This window comes from Apteryx rowi, unplaced genomic scaffold (genome assembly GCF_003343035.1).
Source record: "Apteryx rowi isolate R43461 unplaced genomic scaffold, aptRow1 scaffold_17, whole genome shotgun sequence".
NCBI classification, from domain to species: Eukaryota; Metazoa; Chordata; class Aves; order Apterygiformes; family Apterygidae; genus Apteryx; species Apteryx rowi.
The window spans coordinates 2,543,228-2,568,939 of NW_020447974.1; the positions used below are offsets into that span (position 1 = coordinate 2,543,228).

Sequence of the window (25,712 nt, forward strand, 5' to 3'; positions counted from 1 at the left end):
TCAAAACGTACAGTAATAAGGGGATATCAACTTAAATTCGCATACCTTAGTGGTACACAAGGGATCCTGATTTTCAGGGGTGCCTGTGCTGGGGAAGTGGTTGTTCTTGCTCTCACACTCCTAGAGCGAAACACTATTTTCAAGACAGCACTCTTGGTCTATTTTGTTACCCGGATCTCTGAGGAACAGTAGATCTCTCTGTATTACGTAACATTTTTCAGGTCACCCTACGGCACAGTACCTGTGAGAACAGGGAACCGGGCTCCCTGATGCAGGAATATCCTGTTGCAGCCCTGTGTTTCCCTTTAGCTTTTGTACCAGTGACCATGCAGTCAAGGCGACCGTGGAGGCTCAGCTCGCTGCTGGGGCTTGGGACAGTGCCCCAGCTGGAGGGCCACCACATGCCTTCTCCACCCTGTGGCCAAACACAGTATAGCAGAGGCTTGGCAGGAAGTTTTCCACCTTTTTTCAGGTATCAGAAGTGGCAGGGCAGCGTTTGAGAACATGAACTCAGGATAAAGTAGCCGCTGAACAAACATACCACTGTGTGGAAGCCATAAATTTCTACAATCATTTTTATTAGTTATGGAAGAACCCCCACTAGTATTTACATAGTGCAAAAAAGCTGTTATTACTCCAAAAAGTACGGTAGACAGAACAATTATCCTTCATACAGCAAAAAAGAAATGGAACAAAACCCTTCATATGGTATTTCATAATGATTTCTCTACTGTTTTAACCTAAATATCACTACAAATTTTAAGACATTAAAGATTAAACAGCTTTATTAGAATCTATTTAAAAGTAAAATATATGAACTATTTATGAACATTTAGAAGGTGGGCTGTGCCAACTGGGTGTCTACTTTCAGTGTCACCGTTCAGCAGAGCGGCGTTTTGGGTTACATATTCTGAACGTTTCCTTGTGTGTGGCCGGGTGGGCAGGAGCCCACATCACGTGTCTCTATGGCTTGCTTCTGCTGGTTTTTTGTTTTGTAAACAAATCTTCATTCTAACTTTTAAATGGATAACACTGAAATCAACTGAATAGTTTCATTAGTTGGCACAACTTCACAGAAAATACTTAATGACAGTTTCAGCAAACAGCAGCTTTTCAAACGATAATACTTTTTACATATGTATTTAAGTAACGCTATTAAAATTTAAGCTTGTGTTAAAGAACTGGACTGAATCACATTGTGTAAGCTCCCACCCGCCCAAATGAGCATAAGACACCTCTAATCAGAAGAAAACAAGTGCATTATTGAACATTTTCTATAATTAATTTTTAAAACACAGGTCTGTCACTGTTTAGCTCCAATCTTACAAATACTTGCACACAATTTAAGCAGATAAATAGGTCCACTGATTTAAGTCAGTGGAACTAATGCTCATAAGTGTGTGTTTGCAGGATCAGGTCCTACAACCTTAACTAGACATTTTTACTTGGTCCAATTATGGACAAAAGTTCTTCAAGATTTTTTCCCTTATACATATTTTCATCCACATTTTATTATTATTTTTACAGAGATAGAGTATTATATAAATAGGTTGTATACACAGCCACCTCTATCAGTTTTAAAGATCCCTACCCCTACCACAGATACATTATTTTTGATTTTACCAGACGAGTTAAGTGGTGAAATCAAGTCTATAAAGAATGCCTTAAGAAAAGTAGATTTGTTTTCTGAATACTCATTTCCACAACAAAAATATTTATACACCTATAACTACAGAAACATCTTTTCTTGGGGACAGTAACAACCTGTATAATAAACTGCACACTTTTACACCGAAATAGAAATTCAGCTACTTTAAAAAAAACATGGTATTGTAAAACATTTTTATGCTTTCTTTTTTAAATTCTGGTGCTAACAGAATCAAAATTACCACAGTGAGATACTCTTCAAGTGCTTCAAGTTGCAAGGAACGTCCCTAATTTTAGATGCAAATGGATCAAGCCCAAAGGAATTGCAATTTCATTCACACAATTATTGCTCATTCCCAGCTTATCAAAAAGGAAGCACTAAAAATAGTTTCCTTTAGTCATTTTCAGTTTGCCCCTCTAAGGGTGATCTGTCACGTTTTAAAAAGAGAACAGTTCCCTGTTTGCTGGCAAACAGAGATATTAGAAGTGCTGCATCGCTTTTAAGAACTCTATTAAATCTGTAACAAAATTGCAGTTAACTAGTGGGCTGAATATTACAAGAATTTTTCCATTCTGATATAAATGTCAAAAAATCTTAAAATGACAGTCCAAGTTCAGAAAAGGCATATAAAAAGATGCGCCTTTGATGTTAATACTTCAAGATCAAAAGTTATTTGAATCACTGGCACTGAAAAAGCAAAAGAAAAACTACAAATACCTTTGTTTTTTATTTTTTTATTTTTTTTTTAAATGTTCTGGTAAAGTTTTGCCCTCATTGCAGACACTAATCTCAGTTGCTACCGAGATGTGTGCTTACACATCCAAGGGCAAGTTTTGCTTTTCAGCAGTTCAAACACCTATCATTTCCTAAAGCAAAGAGACTTTCAAAAAGTACAGACAGGAGAAATCTGCCACACATACAGTAAAAGGTTAACATTCAGGAGGCATCATTCCTTAGTCTTTGTTTTCCTATAAAACTCCTGTTCTAACATCTAGGAAGATTACATTAAGGAGCTAAGAACGTGACAGAACAGCCAGTTGTCCTAGCAGCTCTCTCTACTGCTTATCTACATAGCATTTGCTATGCCTACCCAAAGCATTATTTACATAATACACACAGTTTCTATTATTCTCATTAGCATCCAAAAAAACAGGAGTAGATGATTTCTAAACCCGGAGTCTTATTTTCCCAGTGCAATTTAAAATGCCAGCATTGAAAATACTAGAAGCGCTGGTCCCATGTTACTAAAGGTGTGTAAATACATAACTAAGCTATAAATTCCTTGTGTTATTCAAACTACCCAGATTTTTATGTGTTTTTATGCAAGTGATCAAGAAAAAAAAAAAAGAAGTGGAATTGAAACAAACATACATTTGCCATAAAAATGTTATTCATGCAAGTTATTCTTTGGCTACTCTTGTAGCAAAGCTCTTGCTGCTGGCAGTTTCAGTACATCTCTTGCCAGTGTCAGACAAAGATGGAAAACAGACTCCTTGCATACAAGGTTTAGACATATACTCCATCTTCAATCTGGAATAAATTCATCATCAGTTAATGGATTTCACTTCAATATTCAGAACAAAATACGGAAAAATTCTCTAGTAACATGTATTTTTCAGGGAAGGGGTGTGTTTTGTTTCTTTTGTCTCTGAACCAGTGAAACACCTCCCGATATTACACGGCACTTCCCCCTTTCCTGGAATAACTACTTCCTTTTCTACTCTCGAGGTCAACCCCCAAGGCTGCTACAACTGTGAGAACCGACAAAAGAGGTCACATTATCAGTAAGAACTGTTAAGTCCCATCCTGAACTCAACAGGAGGGTGGCCAGGATCAAAGCATGCAGATGAACGTATCAATACACTGAGCATCTCTATCATTCATACTTGCTGTTAAAGGACTATTCTTGCTTTTTGCAGTGTTATGTTGATAACATTATGCATAACAGCATTCCTGAGGTAAGTGACAGGAGAAAGAGGAAGTCATCAGTTCATTAAAACCCTGGATAGGGATTATGGTTAATGATTCACTTAGTGTGGTTTGGCAGACAGCGACTGTGGAGAGCACGGGGAATTTTTGTTTTCTTTCCTTTTTTTTTTTTAAATGCAGTATTTCCATTTTGTAAATAATAATAATAATTATAATAAATACATTAATTATTTACCCCTCTGGTTTAAAGTTATTCTGGAATCAAAGTTGTTATAGCTTACTGTAACCATCTCAACTGTCAGCAGCTTTTCAATAGATGTATATGCCAAGACCAACTAAAAAGCTGCATTTATCTTAGCATACGAATCATGCAGAGATTTCCCTACTATTTATTTTTCATTATGACTGCAGACAGGGTTTTGTAGGTTCTCTTTAAAGAGAAAGAAATTTTTACTTTTATTTCTAGCTACAACTAGAAAATGATGGCCAAATATATTGACATAACTGGTATAACAGCACGTAAAATGATGGTAATTTGTCAGTTTTAAAATGCAGATTATCTGTTGAAAATGAGCTAAACAGTCACATTTTAAAAAGAATTTTGCTTAAAACTGGTCAGTTACAAGATGTTTCCTTTTACAAAAGATCAAATGAATACCTACTGACAAGTCTTCACACAGTTTCTATTCTGGGAAATAGATACTGATTAAAAGCTAAGCTAGTTTTTGAATCAAACAAGTAACAAAGACAGCTACAAAAAACATTGGTGTGAATTAAATACACATATTAAATGTTTAACAGTGCAAAATGTTGAGATGAAGCATACGAAATAATGGCTGCAACCTTTACAACAGTTAGTTTCTAAAAAGTTCCTGAGTTTCTGCTTATTTTTTACGGCATATAGATGGAATCCATGTGTTCTTTATTCAAAGAACTGCAGATGGTGGGTTTGTGTTGCGTATTACTTGCGTGCTTATCAGTTGTCCATTCCTCACCATCAGTGACTGGATCAACATGCTCAGAAGTCTCTATTTCTTCCTCTTCACTTTGTTCTGCATTGTCTTCTTCGGCACCACTAAGGGACTTCCCAAGCTGAAGAGTTTCCATAGTTCTCTGGGTCTCTGAAACCCAAGATTCAATTCTGCTATTAAGCTGAACCTCTACGGAAATAGGTTCATGGGCATAATCCTCATCATCTTCCTCATCCTCATCATCCTCCTCTTCTAGCATTCCTGGCACAAGAGTACTGGTAGTACTGGTCATGGAGGAATTCAACAGATCTCGGCAGCTGCCATCCAATGATCCTGTCTCTGTACTCTGCTGCGAGGCCCATTCCAGATTGTCATCTGGTTTCACCTCTTCTTTGTCACCTGGTGTGACTTTTCCATGATTTGTTGCTGAGGTAGTCCCCATCGTAGCCAGAGGTGGCTGTTTATTAAGAGTGGCTTTTTCAATTTGACCATTGCCGGCTTTTTCTGGAACTGCAGTCTTACACGAGGATTCTCTCTCATTTTCAGATGTTTCTAATCCATCAGATGTTTCCACCATATTTCTCCAGTTTGTTTCTACAAGTTTCAAAAAAAGTTTGAACAAGAAACAGATTAATTCTTTCTATATAAAAATATTTCTCTTGAACATCCCCAAATTGGCTAAATAGCAGTTTTAATATTATGCTGTACTTCACTAGAACAATTTTAGTTAAGTGGGGAGGAAAGGAAAGGGAGAAACAGGAAGAAAAAAAAAAAAACCAAAACACACAACTGACAAGCTTGTTTCAATAGTAACCTAAAATGTGCACTATAAGATTGAAAATTTGTGCACTTGGTTTCCTGTGTACACTGTGGAAGCACTGAATGTAACAGTGAGTGTAATTAGAAGTAAGACCAAATATTTTTGCACTCAACTATCAATCAAAAACAGAAAACCACCACAATATTAGAGTCGTCCCTTTGACATTTTGTAGAAAAATGCCTGACAAGCGAAGCTAGTTTTTGAGACATCAAAAAAGAATTAACTAAAACCAAGATAGCTTTAATGCAAATTAAAGAGATATTAAAAAAGAAAAAGAATCTTTGACCTCAAACAAGCATTCTTTTTCCCCTATCACCTGGGCATAAGTGAGCCAATACATAAATCTGATGCTCACACTGTAATAATCCTTCACAATCATTCACTGCCATCTCAAATTTCAAGACTTACACTAAAGGTCCTATCTTTCAGATACCTCAGTAATTTAGCTCCTAGACACTTGTCATCTTTTTGTGTCATTGGTTCTTCCTCAATCACCTAATCAGTTCTGTGCTTGGTACAGTCTTATTACCATACCTTTCAATACCATTTCAATAGAACTAGAGAACTTGTCTCTGCCGATGCGAGTCTCCTGTCACTGGCTTTCAGGGCAATTTTGATTAGCAAAACAGCATTAGGTAATGGTAAGACTTCTGAGGATTAGAACTTAGTCATTACTTCCCATATAGTTTAGGCAAAACTACTTTTAGAACTACAAGAAAACTAACCAATCTCATATTACCCCTGAAAATTGTAACTACTGTAAATTAGGATTTTTTTTTTAAGCTATGTTTTAAAATAAGCAGTATGTGGAAAATCCCAACTTCTGGTAACAAAAGTTTTAAAACACTTACCATATTCTTTCTCATTCACTTCGGATATGGGTTCTGAAATAACACTACAGAATGAGATAGCACTTGCCGCAGAGGGATTACGAGAATGACCCATATGATGGGGCGCCTTCTTGACATTCTTCAAGGCTTCTTCTGCCTGTTCCTGTTCCATTGCTGCAACCATATCTCTGTATGCTTTTCTGGCCTCCTCAGTCAGTGATACCAACTTATTAAATAGGTCCTAGAGTATTAACATATATATTTTTAAACATTTAGTAGTTCTAACCAATAATTTTCCACTTTACAGTACTTCTTTGAACCAAAGCTACACCATATATTCAGCCTTAAGCTTATCAGCTCCAAATACCTTTACTTTGACCAAAAAGTAGTTCTGCTCTATTTCATACAAATGCTATTCCACATTTACACAACTCTGAGGAGATGTGCTTACTTTAAGATACTGGTATGCCTTGCAACCTTAAGCCTTCCCAAGAATTCCAGATGGCCTTTCAAGTCTACTCAAAAGCTACAGAGAAGAAGTTGCGATGAAAGTTTTTCATCGCATCAGTCTCTCAGTTCTGTAAATAAATAAGCAATTTCAAAGAAAAGACAGACCCTAGTATAGATCAAATCAAGGCCAGCATAATCTGTGTACTCATTTGATGTGCTCTCCATGACAAATCAGTTCTTAGTTACAAGGAGCATAATGATTTACTCCAGCCATTTATGTGAATTACTCACCTCAGCACCTGAGTAGTTGAAGATACCCACTACACTGACAGGAACCAGTTTGTTCACACAACGTCCAAGAGCTTTACGTCCAAGAGCAAAGACAAAAGGAATTTCTTGTTCCCGTGCCATGGCTATTACATTATATAGAGCCTCATCCAATCCACCTTAGAGAGCAATTGTAAACAGATATCTAGTCAGTTAAAGTCATGGTATGATAGGATACAAATCTGTGTCGCAATTTTAACTGTAATTATTAGTTAAAACTTCAGTACATACAGTCATCAGCTGTCTTCATTCAGCACTTGCTTAAAATAAACTAGCATTGCTGTATGTGGGAAGATAATAGACAGGACTAGGCAGATACAAAACCTATGTACTGCAGTATAACCAAATATACACTACTGTGCATATAGATAAAGCTGCTTCTGTTCAGTGATATTCTGTATTCTCTATTACTACTCTACACATTTATTGTCACAGCAATTTTCTTGGAGAGCTTTGCTTTTCTCTTATCTCAGGAAGCCTCTATTTGCATTTCTGGTAGTGGCAAAATACGTTGGCTAGCCTACACATAAAGGAAGGAATGAATCGTCCTGAAAAGCACTCAGAGCTCAGGATTTCAGGTGCATCAAATACTGAATGGAATAAAACAAAAATCTGTTGTATGCATATCTGTTTTTTGTTAAGCTATTCACCCCTCAAACTAGTTTCTTCCAGAATGGAACAGAATAGAATGAAGTACATACAGAGTGGCAATTACACAATTGATTTTGAAAGCGTTACATCTAGCGTAACTGAAAAATGCTGCTAACCTTGCTAATCAGTGCTACTCAGTGGCATGAGAAAATTGTAAAAGCAATGCAGTTAAATGCATCACTTTGTTTTTATCATTTATACCTTTTGACTGGATTTTTTCACAGTTGGGAGATATGATTACACACTTGATCTTGTTTAACTTCATATGCTTAGTAACCTCACGCAACCCCATAACAAGTCTTCTTCTTGCTTTAGCTCTCATGGGATCCTTTTGATAAATCCGCTCCTGGAAGCTGACAAGCTCTTGCAGTAACAGAGTCACACACTCATCTATTTCTTTACTTAGAACCTGGTTACAGTATCTGTCAATTCAAGAAACATCAAAATTAGCACAGCACATGCTCAATACTAGTTCACTGAGCCTTTTCTTCTACCAAATAAAAAATATTCTACTTCCTTGAAACTGTGCTATCCAAAGCTATGAAAAGGGATTTAGAAATCAGACTGTACACTTCAGGCTAAGAAAGAAAAAAAACAAAAAAAATCCTAAAAGCATTTAGCATTCTAGTAACTCTACCTACCTCAAGAAGTAAGGCAAAAAGAATAAACAAATCCCCTAAAACTCCATTAGGTGTCACAAGCAACTAGTCCTCTCCTTAATTTGATACTCTATAAAAATATATTGGTATTTAAAAACAAACAAACAAACAAAAAAGCCACACCACACAGACCCCACAGTTTTAGCAAGAGTGAACACTACAAAATTTTCATCATTCATAATTATTCTTCTTTCCCTCCCTAGTGTATGTAACCTTCCTTAAAAAAGGGAGGGAAAAAAAAAAATCTCCTTTTCAAACTACTTCTATCTAGCTTACTCATTGCAGCAACCAAGGAGAACCTGAAGCATACGTGTATACACACACGTACATATACATGTATATACACATGTGTATATATGTACACACGCACACGTGTGTACACACACATCCATCTATGGCAAGCAAAAAAAAAAATCTGCTCATACCTGTACAAATGAAAAGGTAGTTTATGCTACCTCAGCTTCTAAGTCTACTAAACCTATCCACACTTAAAAAAAGGTGACACAAGTGCAAACTTCAAATTTATGTGAATAAGGCAAAACTCTTACTCTCTGAACCTCTTGCTGTGAATTTTGGTTATTGCAGAAGATGCCATTGGACTACCTATTCCTGAACTAGCAGGTGAACCTTGGGACACTGGAGTCATGCAGTATGGAGAATTCTGACTTGCTGGCGAAAGTGAAGTATCGCTAGGCATACTTAGCCCAGTTTCTGAAAGACAGATTTGAAACATTATAAAATACAAAGGCACTTTTACATAAAAGAAACAGTATCACATTTATCACCCATCTCTCCCACACTCTTTCCAAATTACATTCTGAAAACACTAAACAGTGTTCTTCCCTGGAGGGGTAGTTGAGAGGCAGAAAAAACAAAAAAACTAAACAAGCACATATCAGACACTCAGTGTGGGTTGGGTAAATAAGTGTTATTTGACTATTCATAAAATGAAATCCAAAGCTAAGTTTGGGAAAAGGACAGAAGAGAAAGGAAGACATGCCCAAATGCTACAACTTCTTCCAATAATTCTTTTACTATTCATATAGTCTAATTAATTAATTTATCCCTGGGATATTTAAGATTTTCACACTGATCTTCAGTCAGCTAAAGTCAGGCAAAATTTTTGACAAATAACGTCATTCAGAAGAAAAGTTTTGAAGTGGTACATCTGGAGTTTTGGCAGTTTGACCCTCTTCCCCCCTCTCCAAAAGGGACTGGGTGGAGAAAGGAAGGAAAAAAAAAAGAAGAAAAAAAAGGAGTGTTCAGCAAATTGGAAACTCTTATTTAAAAGTTTTTAACTTCTGCATCTGGAGAACTTTTAGTTTGCTCACCATTAAAATGCATTCTGATCAACATGGCACAGCCCACAAGAAACTGAAAGCAGCTCACCATCATGTGGTCACTACTGAGGAAGATCAAGTTTCGTCCACTTATCAAAAAAAAATTTTTTTTTTTTAAACCAACTCTGAGGTGTTTGAAACATCCATCCAAGAGAAATGAATTAAAAGGCTGTACAGAGATTAAGTAAACAGAACACATTCTGGACTGAGCCTTCCAGGACTGAGGTACAGACAAGGCATTCCACAAAAAGAAGGTTCTAAGTTCTAGTATTTCATAATGTTAAAAAAATATTACAGTACAAGCTAACACCAATAAAACAAGTTGCACGCTATAAAAGAGACAACATACTAAAATGAGTTGATTACTGCAATGCGAGGTTTGCTCTGAGAGACCGGGGGGGGGAGGGGGAAGGAAAGAGACAGACCTTCTTGAGAGGCCAGTTCCTGAGACTGATCAGCAGTCAAGTTCATATGAACCTCTTTCTGTTCGTCAGATCCCAGAAGGCTATGATCTGCTGATAAACGGCCTTTCTTTTCTTCTCTCTCTTTCAAAATAATCTAGGGACAAAAATAGCAACTGTCAGCACCTGAAAAATATACAGATACCAAAGAAAAGTGTCCCATTTCATTGAACAAAGAAAACAAAACAAAGTTAGCCAACTTGTTTCAAACCTTTCTATTCACATCGGAATTAAAAACAAACAAACAAAACCCCACACATGAAACCATGTCAAGTTTCTGTATTTTACCTTTTGATTTCTTCACATAATGCATTATATCTGTGTACATAGCTATTTTATTTGTGTATGTATACACATACACATGCACTGAATTCTAAATTCATTCAGTTTAAAAAAAAAAACAACCCCCCCCCAGCCTTTTACTTCAAGTTATATACCCATTAAAAAAAAGGAGGGGGGGGATTTAGCTTAGTATACTGCATTGCCCTACATACTAGGGCTTTACAACATGGAAGAAAATCACCTAGCTTTGCCCATATGACTTAATGCTTGTAGTAAAAAGTTCTTGCAACTGCTATTGAGATAGACATGCATCATCCCTAATCTGCTATGGTGGTAGGGAAGTCACATAACATGCCTAAATCCAAAGAACAAGACACCAATGTAACAGGAACTAGAAGCTCACAATTCCTTACTCTACGCTCAGGGTCACTAGACCTCAAGTGAAAAAATAACAGCTTTTATTTCTGAAGTTTGAATGTAGATCAAGACACTCCATGGTTGTCATGTTTACCTTTTTAAGTGCTGTAGGGCGTTTCAGTTTTGAAATTTCTCTTTCTTTTCCTCTTTTCACTTTTGGAGCAGTTGAATCCAAAGGATTAAGGCAACCCATAGCTGGCTGTCCCCTTGTTAAGGACTTTCTACTGGCAGATTCTTTGGTATGAAAGGGAGCAGCACTGCCGACTAAATACAAGAAAGGTATTAGTCTCACTAAAAGACATGTCAGCTTTATTCAGCACTGCTTTCAGAATTTCCACTGATGAATTCTCAAAGTACATTTTCCTTCCTTGGAAAAAAACAGTTCATAATGACAGGAAAATTACATCATCAGATATTGTTGCTTCCAGATGGTTTAAGCTTTCTTCAATTTAGCCTTGTGTTTTAGGAAGCTATGGATTCCAGGAAAGTAATTACTTTATAACATTGGTAAGGAATCTCTCTCAAATGACTACATGTTACTTTACTAGTAAGAGGCTAGTAATATGATACATTGCAAATATTTATTTAGACATTGATTTTTAGTTGTCAAAGACTATTAGCTGACAGGACAACAGATGAGGGAGTGCAGCATGCAGTTAAGTATGCTTTTTGTGAGAAACAGAATAAAACAAACAGTCGTAAATGAAAATGCCAACTGTTCTTTGCTGAGTTTTGTTTGATGCAGTCTTGCCAACTTGAATTAGTATTTGAACACAGCTGAAACTCAGAGCAGGTAAATGAAGAAACACATATGAGGGAAAATGGTAATTATGTGCATAATAATGTACATCCAGGCTATGTGCTACTGTTCAAGAATGAAATCTGAGGGTTAAAATAGATAACTATGAAAACATCAATTCTGTATTCAGCAGCAAGCATTAAAAAAAAATCTAATTTAATATTAGGAGTGGGAAAAGAAATAGAGGAAAAAAATGTATTTAAGCCATTGCATAAATTCATAGTGGAACCATAACTTTATATTTTGTGCATATTTGATCTCCCACATCTCCAAAAAGATACAGTAGAACTACAAGAAGGTACAGAGAAGGTAATCAGGATGACCAGAAATATGGACAGACTTCCATATAAGGAATAACTGCTGAATAGACCAGGACTCTTCAGCCTGGAAAAGAGATGATAGATCTTTAGGAATTATATAGAAGGAGAGCAAGGAATGATTGCTCATTCTCTTCATAATACAAGCACTATGAGGGCTAATGAAATTATGAGTGGGGCACATAAAGAAAGATAAATAAATAAATCAGTGGAAGAAAGAGCTTTTCCACACAACATGCAGTAGTTCACTCCCATAGGACCTTAAGGACAGTAAAAGAATGTGATGAAAGAGTGATGGATAATTTAATTAATAAACAAATTTGGATTGAGAAAACCTTGGGTCAGGAGGCCCTGAACTATGATCAATAGAGGCTGAAAGAATATCCTGGAAAAGTATCCTTGTGTATCAGTCACGCATATCCTCTCTAATCTGCTTCCAAAAGAGAATTCTGGAATAGATGTTCTGTTTGACCTAGTACAGTTCTTTTCAAATATTCACTTTAGCACTGAATTACTCTTAACAGGTGAACACTATTTGAGTAGTAGGTGTTTTAACAGAAGTCTGTCTTCAATTCTGTAAGATTGTTCACCATTGCATTCTGCAACTAAGTAGTAAGATAGCACAGGTGAATTTTTCAAAAAAATAAATGCATTAAGAAATTCCTCACAAGTTTTTATGTTCATATCTCAAAATAAAACTTAACAGAATAAAGTACTGAAAGAGTTCAGAATGATCACATTTCACATTTATACTGTCATAAAATGCATTTAGTGAGTCAAGCAGGTTAGAAGTACCTGTGTATGAAAGAGGCCTGGTGTTGGTGATCTGACGAGCTTTCATTGCTTGTTGCTGCTTTTCAAGAGCTGCTAGCATGTCCCCCAAATCCAACTGCACAGGTGTCTTGCTTTTCTTTCCAGCTGCTTTTGATAAAGCCTCCTACAACATGAATATCAGATGCTGATAAACACCAGCAAAACAGTCTTTCCAAAGAGATTCTTGCTATTACAGAGTAAGAAGGACTAACAGCTAATATATGTTCCTTTTTACTCCTGGCAGGGTGGGGGAGGAAGAGAAGCCACAGACCTGGAGTTTTTTCTGTTCCATGCTTATCTCTGAATATTCTTGAGCTGTTGCAAGTGCTGCTGCCAAGGCCTTCTTCTTCTGACTTTTTGCACGCTTCGGAACAGAGGTTGTAATGGGAATTGGCGTTTGGACTATATTGATTGGAGAATTCTCTGGTAAGTCATCCAACTAGGATTTTAAACAAAGTGCATAAAATGCAATTAAAGGCCTCTCAAGGAAATTTTTTCATTTCTCTCTTCCTCTCTCATAGGAAGAGTGTCACTCCATAAACCAAATGAACAAATTATTTGGTCAGCAGTATGAAATCAGAATAATTATGCACAGCTAGATAACACAGTAAGGTGATAAAACTAGAAATTATTTATGCATATTTTGTCTTTGTACAGGAAAACATTATTATATTTATCCCCAATTATTTCTTCAGAATGTTTTCTAGTTTAATTACTAAATACAGGTGCCCCCTCCAAAGATTTCATGTAGGGCTTGACTTTCTTGGAGAACAGCCAAATAGATGAAATAGTCGAGATGATCTGTTTAAAGATTTTGTTGCAAGATCATACAAGTATTAAAAGAGCATCTTTGCAGCATCCATTTGTACAATCTTGAAACGAATTCTCTTAGTTTATTTTCCCTTCAGAAGAAACTACGTAATCAGTAGTTATTCTGAAAAACTGAAACTATAGTTACATATTTCTGGATTTAACAATTTTAATAAAAGTCTGCACCAAAACAGCAGTCTGAATGCAAGCCTTTTGAGTCAGAAAGAATAAAATGTGCCACAGGATGTGATTTAAGTATTAACACAAAGAAAGTTAGATAAACACCCCAAATCAATTGTAGTCTCAGAAATCCTATCATGTCTAATGTTAAAATTAAAAATTTATTAAAATTTATCATGAAACTTCAAAAAGCACAAAGTTTATGAAAAACACACCATCAGTGAGATGGAGAAGTGTCCATCAAGTCCATCTTACAGTCTCACTCATTATTGACAACCTAATTAGCAGACAAAAATCCAGCAGTCTACTTTAACATAGGTTCTCTACACTGCTGTTACTTTAATTGGCATTTCTTTAAAGTCCAGACTGGTATTGCAAATACCTTAAAAGCCATCAGAATTATTACATTAAAAATATTGTAACAGGGAGTCATAAAAGTAGGATACTAACATCATGGCAATCTCAAAATGACTTCCTTCTATTTAAAAATGCTTTGCAAACCAGAAGATTTACTTACTACTTTGGGTGAAATCTTTTGCTGGATGTTAGTACTTTTGCTGCTCCCATTGTCACTATTTAGCTCTGGAAATTCATCTTCATCCTAAACAATACACAAATTAAAAATGACGAGTGTGGAACTGAAAGTCACTTGAGAAGTGTCATCTGAAATGGCTGAAACTAGAAGTGAATGAATTGAATCCCTACCTAGAGTTCCAACTTAAGCTGGAAGGGCTTAAAAGTGACACAAATAGCACATGATGACCAAATTAACAACAGGAGATTTCTATAGCTAAATGACCCTTTCCAAAATAAACAAACAAAAAATTTTAAACTGGCATTGTACATTAAAGAAGTTAACTACAAGTAGATAAAAAAAAAAAAAATCCCTGAATACATTAACTTTTATTCTCAGGTAAATAAAAGTTTACTTGAAAGTTGTCTACCTAATTTGTTGACCACAAATAAAACAACCCCCCCCCACAGTTTTAAGTCCTCACGCTTTCCACAACACCCCAGTACAAATTTTTGTAGACACACACACACACTGAAAGCATTTTACAGTAAGTGAAATTAGTGCACTACATGGCACACCTCAGAGCCAGATGCTTTGGAACATCTCCCTGTTGAGACTATCGTTATCTATATGTTGAGACTATCAGTGTTATCTTATCTCACTACAACACAAAAGCAGTTTTCACACAACACTACCTCAAAATACAAAGGTTCAGGACTCTGCTCTGTTCTACTTGACTGACTCATAGTTAGAGGTTTTTCATGTCGTTTCTGCACATTCTGCCTTCTTTCTGAAGATGTGCTGTGGCCTCTGCATCTGAAACCGGACTAGAAATAAGGGATGTGATCAATATTTTGCAATTTCAATTTTTCAAAATGTGCACATGTGTGCATGCATGCAAGGCATTCATGTTCGCTAATTAGCAACAAGAGAGGTACAGTCTTTGTGAGGTTAGATTTAGTAAGCTATGTATTTTGGGTTTTGCCTTAAAGGAGTGAGGAGGGGAGAGGAAGAGAGAAGAAGAAGAAAAAAAAACCCTACAAATGCTATCAGATTTTTTTTTACTCCAAGAAGTTTTTCTAGTTAGTTAGTTTCAATAAGGGACGTTTCAGGACATCATATGAAATGTGAAATATCAGAGTAAAAATCCTTACTCTGCTGATTGGGCGTCTTTTCTGCAGAATTATTCTGCATGGTATAAGTATCCATTTATTTATTGGTTAAAAGAGAGAAGAGGTGACTCTATGGCATGGTGATGCAGGTGCCCTAACACACCTATAGCCCAGCAAAGCAACCTAGCTGGGGCACAAATGGGAATTTTCACAAAGTATTTCCATTTCATATTAATAAGAAACAGAACCAAAATGCCAAAGCAGATTTTGCATGCCTATAATACACTGTTTTTGCCAAGTCTTAACTTCTGTTTATCAGTTGTACAGCTGAAAGTTTCAATTATGTTCTTAATCCAGATTAAAAACATTCTTCCACCACTAGTTTTTAAATAGATCCTTGGAAAAGCTGTCAATTGTACTGCTTACAAGACCAGGTCCATATTACTAGTGTTTTATCTCACATTACTTTGTCAATAGATAACTTAAACAGCTTTTTGTTCTTAAAAGCTTCAATGAATTTATATTTCAGCAATTAAATCCAGCATTGCTGGACTGCTTTACTGCTACTCCTCTGCTGTACTGATGCTCCATGGTACTTTTCAGTAGTATTTCAAAGTAGAAAAGAACACAGCAACTTCCAGTACTACCCACTAAGTTTTTAAAATCCTCGAATTTGCCTAGGTTTGTCTTGACACTTAAAAACCATCCACTTCTCTGCTCCCTTCTAGGTCCTACGAGTAAAGGGAATCCTTCAAGTTCTTGAGGCCAGGGGGGAAAAGACATCTAACACTTCAGAAAGCCATGCAATACACACACACACACACACACACACACACACACACACACAAAGCAGAACAGCTTTTCTAAAACCTGATAATTACATTAAATATCCTAGGTTACAAAAGTACAGCTACCCTCAAACATTTCACTTTCACCTCATTCAGATCACATATCGCAGAGCATTAAAACTACAATGTAATCTGACCCTTGCACCACATGGGTACTACAGGGCAGAACTGTCACATCAGCAGGACCTACAGAGAATCTCAGCTTTCTTTCACTGCAGAAAGGTTTATACTTGTTAAGAGACTTGAAAGTCAGCTGCCAAAGCCAGAAGATTTTTCCTGAGAGCAGTCTCAATAGCCATACCCAGCCTGGGCACAGACACGATGAGGCAAGGCACAACAGCAACAGAAGAGGAAAATGTATTTTTGCAAGCTCTTTGTGAAAGCATAAGGCTGCCTCCACCACCAAAGTAGTAACTAAAAGACTAACATTGGACAGTCAGCTTATGGATTCAATTGATATAACCATAAAATTAAAGCAAAGCAGTAACTGGCTCAATATCCAGATAGGCAGCTCAAGTGTCTGTTGTACATTGCCATAGCCTTCATTAAAGATAATATTGTGACTACTGCGAGAATATTGCCACAGATCTGCTGCTTTAACCATTGAAGATGTGAAATTCAAAAGCTTTTTCTTCTAGTAATTAAAGTGATATTGGCAAACGCTTTGCACACAGTATCTCCATTCACCTCTAAGTTTCTAATTTAAGATCGCAGCAAGCATCTGAAAAGTACTCAAATAGGGTCCTTTTGGACAAACATGAAGGAAGCACAGGAGTTACTGATGACTCCACAGAACTGAGATGCGAATCCTGAGGAACCGTTTGTAACCAAAGGACTTTCTCCCACTACAAAACTTTTCCTGTGTGCAATTATTGCCTTTTCAACATGTGTTTTATAACAATATATGGGCACAGATTTCTCTGGAGACCAGAGACCTCAGAATATATGGTATAAACACTCTCCTATTTATGGAGTGCGGGGTTGGTGAAAAGCCAGATGCAAGAGGGATTGGCTGAAAAATGAAGCATACCTTGAATGTGAAATTCTAGATCACTCATATTGGTGTATTTCTCAAGAAAACTTGCTATGGACTGGGTGCAAGTTTAATTTCAAAGGAAAACAGTCAGTTTCCAGAACAATTCTGCCTTGAGGTATAGGGAATTTGGCTAGTGAAACCTCATTTAAAACTCTTTGTGCCAGCTTTGTTTTTAAATATCTAAAATAACTGCCAGATTTGAAGTCTAAAGAGTTAACTGGATGAAAAGAAAAGATGGTTCCTCTTACTCTCCCAATGCCATAAATCACAAAAAGTTATGTATAAAAGCATTGGATTTGGCTACAGAACGTTAAAAAGACAACCTCCCTCCCCCGGCCAAATCCAGAACTGCTAGATTGCCAGATACAAGGGACAACAAACTTTTTAATATAAGAACCAGAGACTACCAAAGAGGAAGATTCAAGACAAATCAACAAATCCATCTAAGGTAAACTGAACAGAACAAGTATCTCAATGCACATACAGACATGCCTATGATAAAGAAATTCCCACTGCAAGCTCTACTGTTCATCTCTGCAGTAACTAAATATGGACAAAAATGGGGTCTTAGCAAACACAGTCATTTTAACCTTCCCCTCCCTCCCAAATGAAGTGATCAAAAAAAATCAGGAAGGCCAGTTTCTCCTCACACACTAATTACAGAAATCCTGTCCCGCATAAGGTTTTATAAAAATATATTCTTTAAATTTTAGCACAAAACCATTGAAATGCATTTATTAATAATAATAAAAAAAAACAAAAATAAGGTACATTAATATAAAAATGAAATTTTCAAAGACAACAAGAGTGAGAACACAGGATTTTATTTTACCACTTTCATTAGAAAGTTCAAGATTTTTATTTATTTTAAAGTGTGAAGAGATCAAAAAACCCAACTAACTTTTCTCCCCCCCCAATCACTGTATAGAAATCGCTTCATTGGTTTTTCTGTTCACCCACACTGTCTTCATTGCACAAGTTACTTTATACATGTAACTTACTTTCCAGGTAGATGCATGTAAAGAACATATTATATAGACAGAAAATTGCCAAGTATGTGAAATCATAAACACACAGTGGTAGCACAAAAAACGTGTGATTTGGAGGTGTCTGCTCAGCTTGACTTCCAGTTTGAGTTTCTACACTTTTTATTCACTGTTCTCATTGATTATCCATTTCAAATTTGCTATTTTCATACAGTACAAGAAATAGAGTGCTTAAGTTTAGAGCCATTAACAACATACCTGTGAACTACTTCTTTGCTCAGCTTGTCTTCCACCTCTAGAAAATGTCTGAGTTTTTTCTATCCAAGGTTTTTTTTGAGTTGCCTGGGAATTTACATTAGTCCAACTCACACCAGCTGAAAGAGACAAAAGTGACATCTATGAAAAATGAGTTAGTATGACAGAATGTATCATAATGAGCACACATGCCACGAAAGCCAGCAACGCACTTTTAAACAGAAAATTCTCTGAGAAAGACTAAGTCTCCTCTGACAATGTTTACTTCTGTAGCTATTTCTAGAAATTAGCAGAATTGCCTTTATGGAAAGAGTGAGATTACAGACATACAAATAGCCAAAACTGATCATTAGCAAGCAATCAGATAAATGACATCTCAGGTTCATACCCTCACCAGTTTTCAGTCCAGTCATAAATAACAGCCACTAGCATTTTCTACTATTACCAGACTAAGCAAAATGTTTGTTCATGTTACAGCACTTCTCTAAAACTTCTAGAAAAGTATTCAATTGCTTCTCAAGTAGAGAAATGAGCACTCTGACTCTGAGCTGTACAGAGGAGTGTAATTACTACTCAAATACAAACATAACTGCAGTCCAACAGGGTAAGGAAGCATGAGAATAAAATATAACAGAAACAACTTTGAATGCTTCCATTTGGAGTGTTCCGCTTTTTTCTCCTTTAAAGGACAACAATTGTTAATAAATCATTAGTAGCAACTACTTATCCACCCATTCAGCAAGCAACTACGGGGGGGGGGAGCAAAAAGCAGTAAAGAGATCTTCTGAAGTATCTGATCAGTTAGAGTAGCATGCTTGAAATAGACAGAGACTATTCCGAACAAAATATGATACAGCTTGCTAGCTAACAAAATGCTTACCTGTATTTATTGCTGGTTCTACAACCTGAAAAGGAAAAACAAATGTTTCAATAGTTTTTATTATCGTGCAGGATACAAATATAGCTAAGTTATTCACTTATGGCTACGCACATTCGTTGCACAAGAATCTGTATTTCTTGAAGTCATGGCTGCAGCCTGGTTATTGCCATGCTTTGGACTACAATAACCACTATCACTGTCTATGTCTGCTTCACTCGCGCCTTGTTCACTAGAGGACTCTGCAGCAGGGTGAGAAGCTCTTCTGCGCCTGCCTTTTGATTTCCAAAGCATTGTAGACGCACTCTCAGATAGTGACTTATTAGCTATATCTGAAGGAAAGTCTGCAAGACAGAATAAAAATACAATGACTTGTACAGGAATTGTTAAAAAACATGAAAAACCTACATACTAAAAAAACAAATGAGATGCAAAAAAGCCAAAGTCTTTCCATATGACAGTAATTTCCCTTTAGTAAAATTAATTTTAATGATAGCACTGAATTGAAAAAAGAAATAAGATCTCGTTTTCGAACTATTAATAATAATCAACTCCAACAAGATAGAGTCTGTGTCTGACAGTGGCTAAGTCTTTAATACCTTAGAGTTACTTTGCAGCTCCGCAGGAGCACCACATCATTGCAAAATTATAATCTGACATATTAAATAGGTCTCTGCAGGCACCAGCATCTTTTCTTCATTACTTTTTGATCAGCAAAGATCTACCTTAGCAGCTGTCTCTTACGCAGGTCCACCTTGTTCCAGGAAACATGGTGGCAGAAATGTAGTTTTATACATTTAGTACGCACAGAAAGTATGAAAGAAATTACCTGTTTGCTGTGATGCATCAACCAACAAAACAATCTTTGATCTGTTCTCAGGACCTGATGAGCTAGTCTCCTTTTGGGTTGCTACATTTTTCACTGGAGGCCGTTTATTTTTTATGTGCGTCTGTAACTGTTGTTGCTGTTTCAAAAGATTAGCCATATATACACATAAGCCATACGATTTGGCTTCGGAGTTGTAATCAAACTAAACAAAACAATTATGAGAAGTTCTAACACTCTGTACAGAAGTGACATATTTGAAGACAGGAGATTAATACATAAGTATTTTATGACAATCCTGTATATTTGGTTTATTAACCTTTCCCCCTTTTTCTGCATGAACTGTATCATGATACACCCATACTTTGTTTACCTTTTGTTATGATGCGGAAGTATTTTGTTCTCTAAGGAACTAATTCTAAACTGAAATCTAACTAGTGCAGAGGCACTGGAAGGGAGGAGAGTTTCCCTTATTGCACTAATAAGGTTTTATAAGCTCACCAAGCATTTTAACACAAAACATAAGTACAGTGTCACTATACAAAGAGATATTACTCCGATTAACACATTTTCTGCCCACTTTTCCTCCCATTGGTACTACTGCCATACATATTCTTGCTCGAACAAGATACGCGCTTCCTGTGTGAAGGAATATTCTATATGGTTCTATTTATTCTATCAACAGGCAGTCAGTAGCATGCTTACTTTTTGAACGACTGGTCCCCTGTTACCGCTTCGGCTTCGCTGACTGGACAGTGGAAAGACCTGGCCTGGCGGGTTAGGACGCTCAGTGCATTCTGCGGTAACTGCATTTACAGCATTTGCTGTTTGAAAGGGTGCAGAATAGGGTGTAGGGAAAGGATGATAGAAACCCATGACCTGAGCACATGGTGCTGGCATCAGCTGGTAATATGTATATTCTGTAGAAACAGGTGGCTGCGCAGGTATTATAGGATAAGCAAGGTATGGTCCTGCAGGATTTGGGTTGGGTTGCTGCCATCTGATGTCATTGTTATATAATGGAAACTGTCTGAAAAAAAACAAGAGGAAAAAAGGCTGCTGAGGAAGTTTTCCCCTCTTAAACTCAGACCACCACCACACCCTATCCTCATTAAAAAAGTAATTTATAAATAAATATATATTTATTTATTTATTTCAGGGACTCTTAGCTTTTAATAGTAAAACTTAAAGTTGTTAAAACTTCTTAGAGATGACAATTAAATGAGGTTAACAAAATATATTAAAGCTCCAACTACGTTCAAGTGATAAAGAGAGTTTTGCTTATTATTTAAATTTCTAAAATTAAACTTAGTATTTAAGCGTAGCCATTTGCTTTGACAAGTACTTTGGGCCTGTTTATTTCATTGTTTCAGCCAGTCAGAAAGCATATATAGCCTAAGTAGGGACCTAGGCTTACACAATGTAAGCTTATAGCAGATGGAACAGTGACATTCATCAGCTTTACTCAAGTGTTTGGCCCTGAGTAATTAAGAGAGAAAGTCACCAGCTCACACTTGGCTCAAAACTCCTATGAAAATACAGGCCTTAAGAAGCATACCAAAAACAGGTATCTGCAAACTTCCTAGTGAAAGCAAGTGTAGGGACTTCTTCCCATATTTTCATTTGTGATACAGCATACCACAAAAAGACCCCTTGGAAACTCTGAACCCAATTCTCTTTCTTCAAACCCCAAGAGACCAGGAAACTCTACACAGAGAATGTGAAGGCCCAAATATTAGAGAAAAGAAAAAGGAAAGATGCATGATAATTTTACAGATCTGCAGTACGCAGTTCCTAAAGAATTATTTTTCTTTTTACCTGTTCAAGTGCAGCAGCACTATGAAGTGCCATTCCATGCAACATTAAGTTTATCAATACCAACTAACAAATACAAGAGACAGATACAAGATGATCATCATCTATGCTGTGCATTCAGGGAACAACAGATTTGGGCTAGAACAGAGTTTCTAAACTCAAAGCATTATAACTAATAATGCAAAGAAAGCTGGTTAGATAGACTTAGACTGTCAGCTAGACTGACTACAACAGTGTCAGCTGCATACTGTTTCATCATGGCAGGAGGAAAGTAGGACACCTGGAGCCTTGTTTCAGACTCAGATTCAGACACAGATCTCTTGACTGACCTAGAAGGTGCAAGAGCACAATAGATGACTTTGTGAGGGATCTGTAGCAAAGGCAAGAAGGAACAAGGAATATGAATGGAGGAAAGTAAAGAGAAGGACATAAGGGCAGGGGGGAATGGGATGGGACAAAAACTTCATCCTCACTGGTGAAGGGTCAGAAGATTAAACATAGTAACCAAAATGAATATACAGCTGACTGTCACTTTTACTCCTCTCAAGTCTGACTAAAGTTCAAACCCACTTAAAAATAAATTATCTGTGACAAAGACCAAAACCACATATTACCTATTGGATTGGTTTTCCTGTACAAATGGATAGCAAGTGATCAGGTAACTGGGGATAGGAGTTGGTTCCATGCCATTAACTCCTCCACTGTCGTTAGGAAGCGCCATAGGGATCATTAGTGTTTCTGGACCCTTCTTCTGAGGAATAAATGGTTCTACTTCAGCTGACAGCTTGACATTCTTAAGAAAGAGGGGAAAAAAAATGTCTTCATTAAAATACAGAAAAGCATAAGCTGTTTGGGAAAACTTAAAGATTCATAAAGGTGTATGGCAATTATCACAAATAGCAGGCAAAAGGACAAGACTGCAGGATTTCTTCAGCAAACTGAAAGAGTGAGGAATGGTTGGCAAGTGCTTGCTCCATCCTTCCAGTCGGAGGCTGCAATACTGATGAACAACATTTAGCATTTGTATTGCCCTTTACATTTGCAAAGTGCTATGCAAAAACCAATTAATTAAAGAGACTGAAGTTAAGATCTTACAGAGCAGATACTAGTCTGAGCACAGAAAGCAACTGGATTAGCACTGTAGGTGGAGCACAGTTGTGTAGGCTTTCATAACTGAAACCAGCATATGGAAGATGTAGTAATGCCTGGTCTACACTACAAAATTGACCATGTTCCTAGGCAATTATAAAAGTGATTTCAGCCACCATAGGTTTACTGCTAAAATAGATGGTGTATCACAGAATAAAAACCCCCACACACTCCATCTGCACATTTTTAAACATATTTTAAAGTGTTAAGAATATGATTAAATTTTGCCATGGAAGAGGGAATTGAAGACTGCTTAGAAATAAGTTTTAAACTGTGCTTTCAAAGAAAAAGATTCCCCTTCTCACAGAGAGTCATTTAAAACAAGGTATCCTCAACAGTTTAAAGCCTTTTTGCCCACATTTCTAGTCTTCTATAGACTGGATGGATCTTATATTTAAAGAATTAAAAAATTGCTCTATTCAGCTTACCGAAGGAGTCTTAGTCGCAGAGGCAACTGCAGATCCAAAGCACCCTTACCTTTTATATTACCTTTTAAGTTACATTTAGCTGAAAAGTATCTTTTTGTACAAAGGATTACAGCTTCATTATACTTGTCTCACATTTAGTTCCTCATAGAATACCAGTTTCTAGATAGGCTCTCTCTAAAGCAGGCCAGAGCTCCAGAAGCTTTTCTTTCCATCTGTCCAAGAAAGAATTCCAACAGGCAACGCCTAATTTGGACAAGGACACGCTCTATTTTACAGATGGGAAAACAAAGGTTTGACATACAGAGGACAGTGTTATATGCTGCTACCTGTAGGACATCCACGTGAGCAGAATCAGTTAAACAAGCAGAGCTCAGGAACACTGTGACGGGCAGGCACACCTCCCACGTGGTGGTCAGCCTGCGTCCTTGCTCTGTGGCAAGCCCACAATCCACCTTGAGACATTTCAGCTTTACTGCCAATACCTGAATCTACAGGCTTATTCCAAAAAAGTTTATTTTTAAAAAACATGGTGCCAGATCCTGTATTAATTAATGTATAATGGAGGGGAAAGAGTTGAGAGGGGGAAGTCTGACAATATTTTGAAACTACAGATGTCCAGAGAATGGGGGGGGGAAGGCTTCTTTTACTGAATGAGTAGGATACTTTAAGGTATTTCTAGGTTAAGCATTCTTCTTGACCAACAGTGAGATCAAGACCCACTCAGAGTACTGAGTCTTCATTTAGTTAATCTGATACACTTCAGAAAATTATTTAGTGAGCAAAAGGTAGAATCATCAAACAAATGACTAAAACCATGAGCTACACTGTAATTCACTAAACAAATGAGGTGAAAACAAACTGGTATTTAAGTATATTGCCATCATATAGTGTTTTAGAAAGAAGAGAGAAAAGACACAGTTGAGACTGTAAAAGCTGCCTAAATTTCACAGAAGGCTTGCATTTAGTATTAAATTATCATAACTACCAGTAAAGAATGCAATGTACTTTTATAATAGAGAAATATAATTCAATATATAGAATGTGCTATTGTAACATTATGCTTTCTCTGACAATTTCAAAGATAAATCCAAAAATTTTAGGTGGTGAATCCTTTAAACTCTATACATGCCACACATGATATCCAAAACTATATAATTACAAAGACAGTCATTCTATAAAAGCTGTTCTGTTGACTTACAGAACCAGAGTGAAACTTTTCCTGCAAAACAGGTTAAGTGTCTGTCTACCTCTGGTTTTAATTTTATCCTTCCATTGTCAAATTTGCTGATTTTAACAACTCCCTCCTGAGATTAAATGCAGTATTAGCTCAAATTCCACCATTAGTTATTTCCTGTCAACATCAATTCACTTCTCTGTTTGAAAAGCTACCAGATAATTTTCTATTTAAGTATCATTCAATTATTCAAATATTGGCCACCTCGCTCAAAATGAATTTTATAAACACAGGAGGAAGGTTTCACAGGTGAAACTTTCATTGGGGCAATGGACCACTGTCTGCAGGATGCCTGCAAGCATTAACCTGAGATCAAGGGTTACATCCTTAACAACTCTGATGACAGGACATTCTGCAAACCACAGTGACCAAGCCCAAAGCTTGTTTATAATTGAATTATTTAAGAATCCCTCCAAAGGATACAGAATGGGGGAAAGAAGGGGGGGGGGAACATATTGAAAACATATTTCTTGAGAAGCTTCAGACTTGTTGAAGTGTGAAGGGAAAGCAGAAATGCCCCTTCCACCAAAATGTCTCTGTGCTTTGATAAGCTTAATTACTAAGAACATAAATCACTTACAGATAAAATTGCAGCATAAGAGACATGAAGTTTTATCAGCAAGCAAAAGAGGAAAATAAATCATCTGTAAAAAGAGGCTCAAAGTGGAACTGGAGTAACAGGAACAACAACAACAAAGTATGTTTCAGCTAGTGACAGGATAGGCTGTCTCTGTCAAAAAAAAGTGGTTAGCAATGACAAAAAAAACAACAGCATATGGCATGAACTTTACCCAGGTAAAAGAACCAATATAGAGATATCACTACATGCTGTTCAACAAGGTCTGCATTACAGTAAAGCAATCACCTTAGTATCAATTAAATGCATTTCTTGATCATTACATACTAAGCAAAAATTCCTTTTATGTTC

At 36.7% G+C, this 25,712-nt stretch overlaps 1 protein-coding gene across 1 annotated transcript; it reads right to left on the reverse strand.

Moving 5' to 3' along the window:
- Window positions 1-557: 557 nt before the first annotated feature.
- Window positions 558-22,763, reverse strand: SECISBP2L (SECIS binding protein 2 like). Its single transcript, XM_026060533.1, has 17 exons — window positions 22,588-22,763; window positions 20,864-21,188; window positions 20,162-20,297; window positions 19,447-19,676; window positions 19,336-19,360; window positions 18,459-18,574; window positions 14,914-15,045; window positions 14,222-14,305; window positions 12,986-13,153; window positions 12,697-12,838; window positions 10,880-11,049; window positions 10,051-10,183; window positions 8,834-8,996; window positions 7,828-8,048; window positions 6,940-7,094; window positions 6,220-6,439; window positions 558-5,142 (listed from the first exon to the last, which is right to left on the reverse strand). Exons 1-17 carry the CDS (start codon window positions 22,701-22,703, stop codon window positions 4,469-4,471), a joined length of 3,210 nt encoding a protein of 1,069 aa, XP_025916318.1. The 5' UTR covers window positions 22,704-22,763; the 3' UTR covers window positions 558-4,468.
- Between the last annotated feature and the right edge of the window lie 2,949 nt (window positions 22,764-25,712).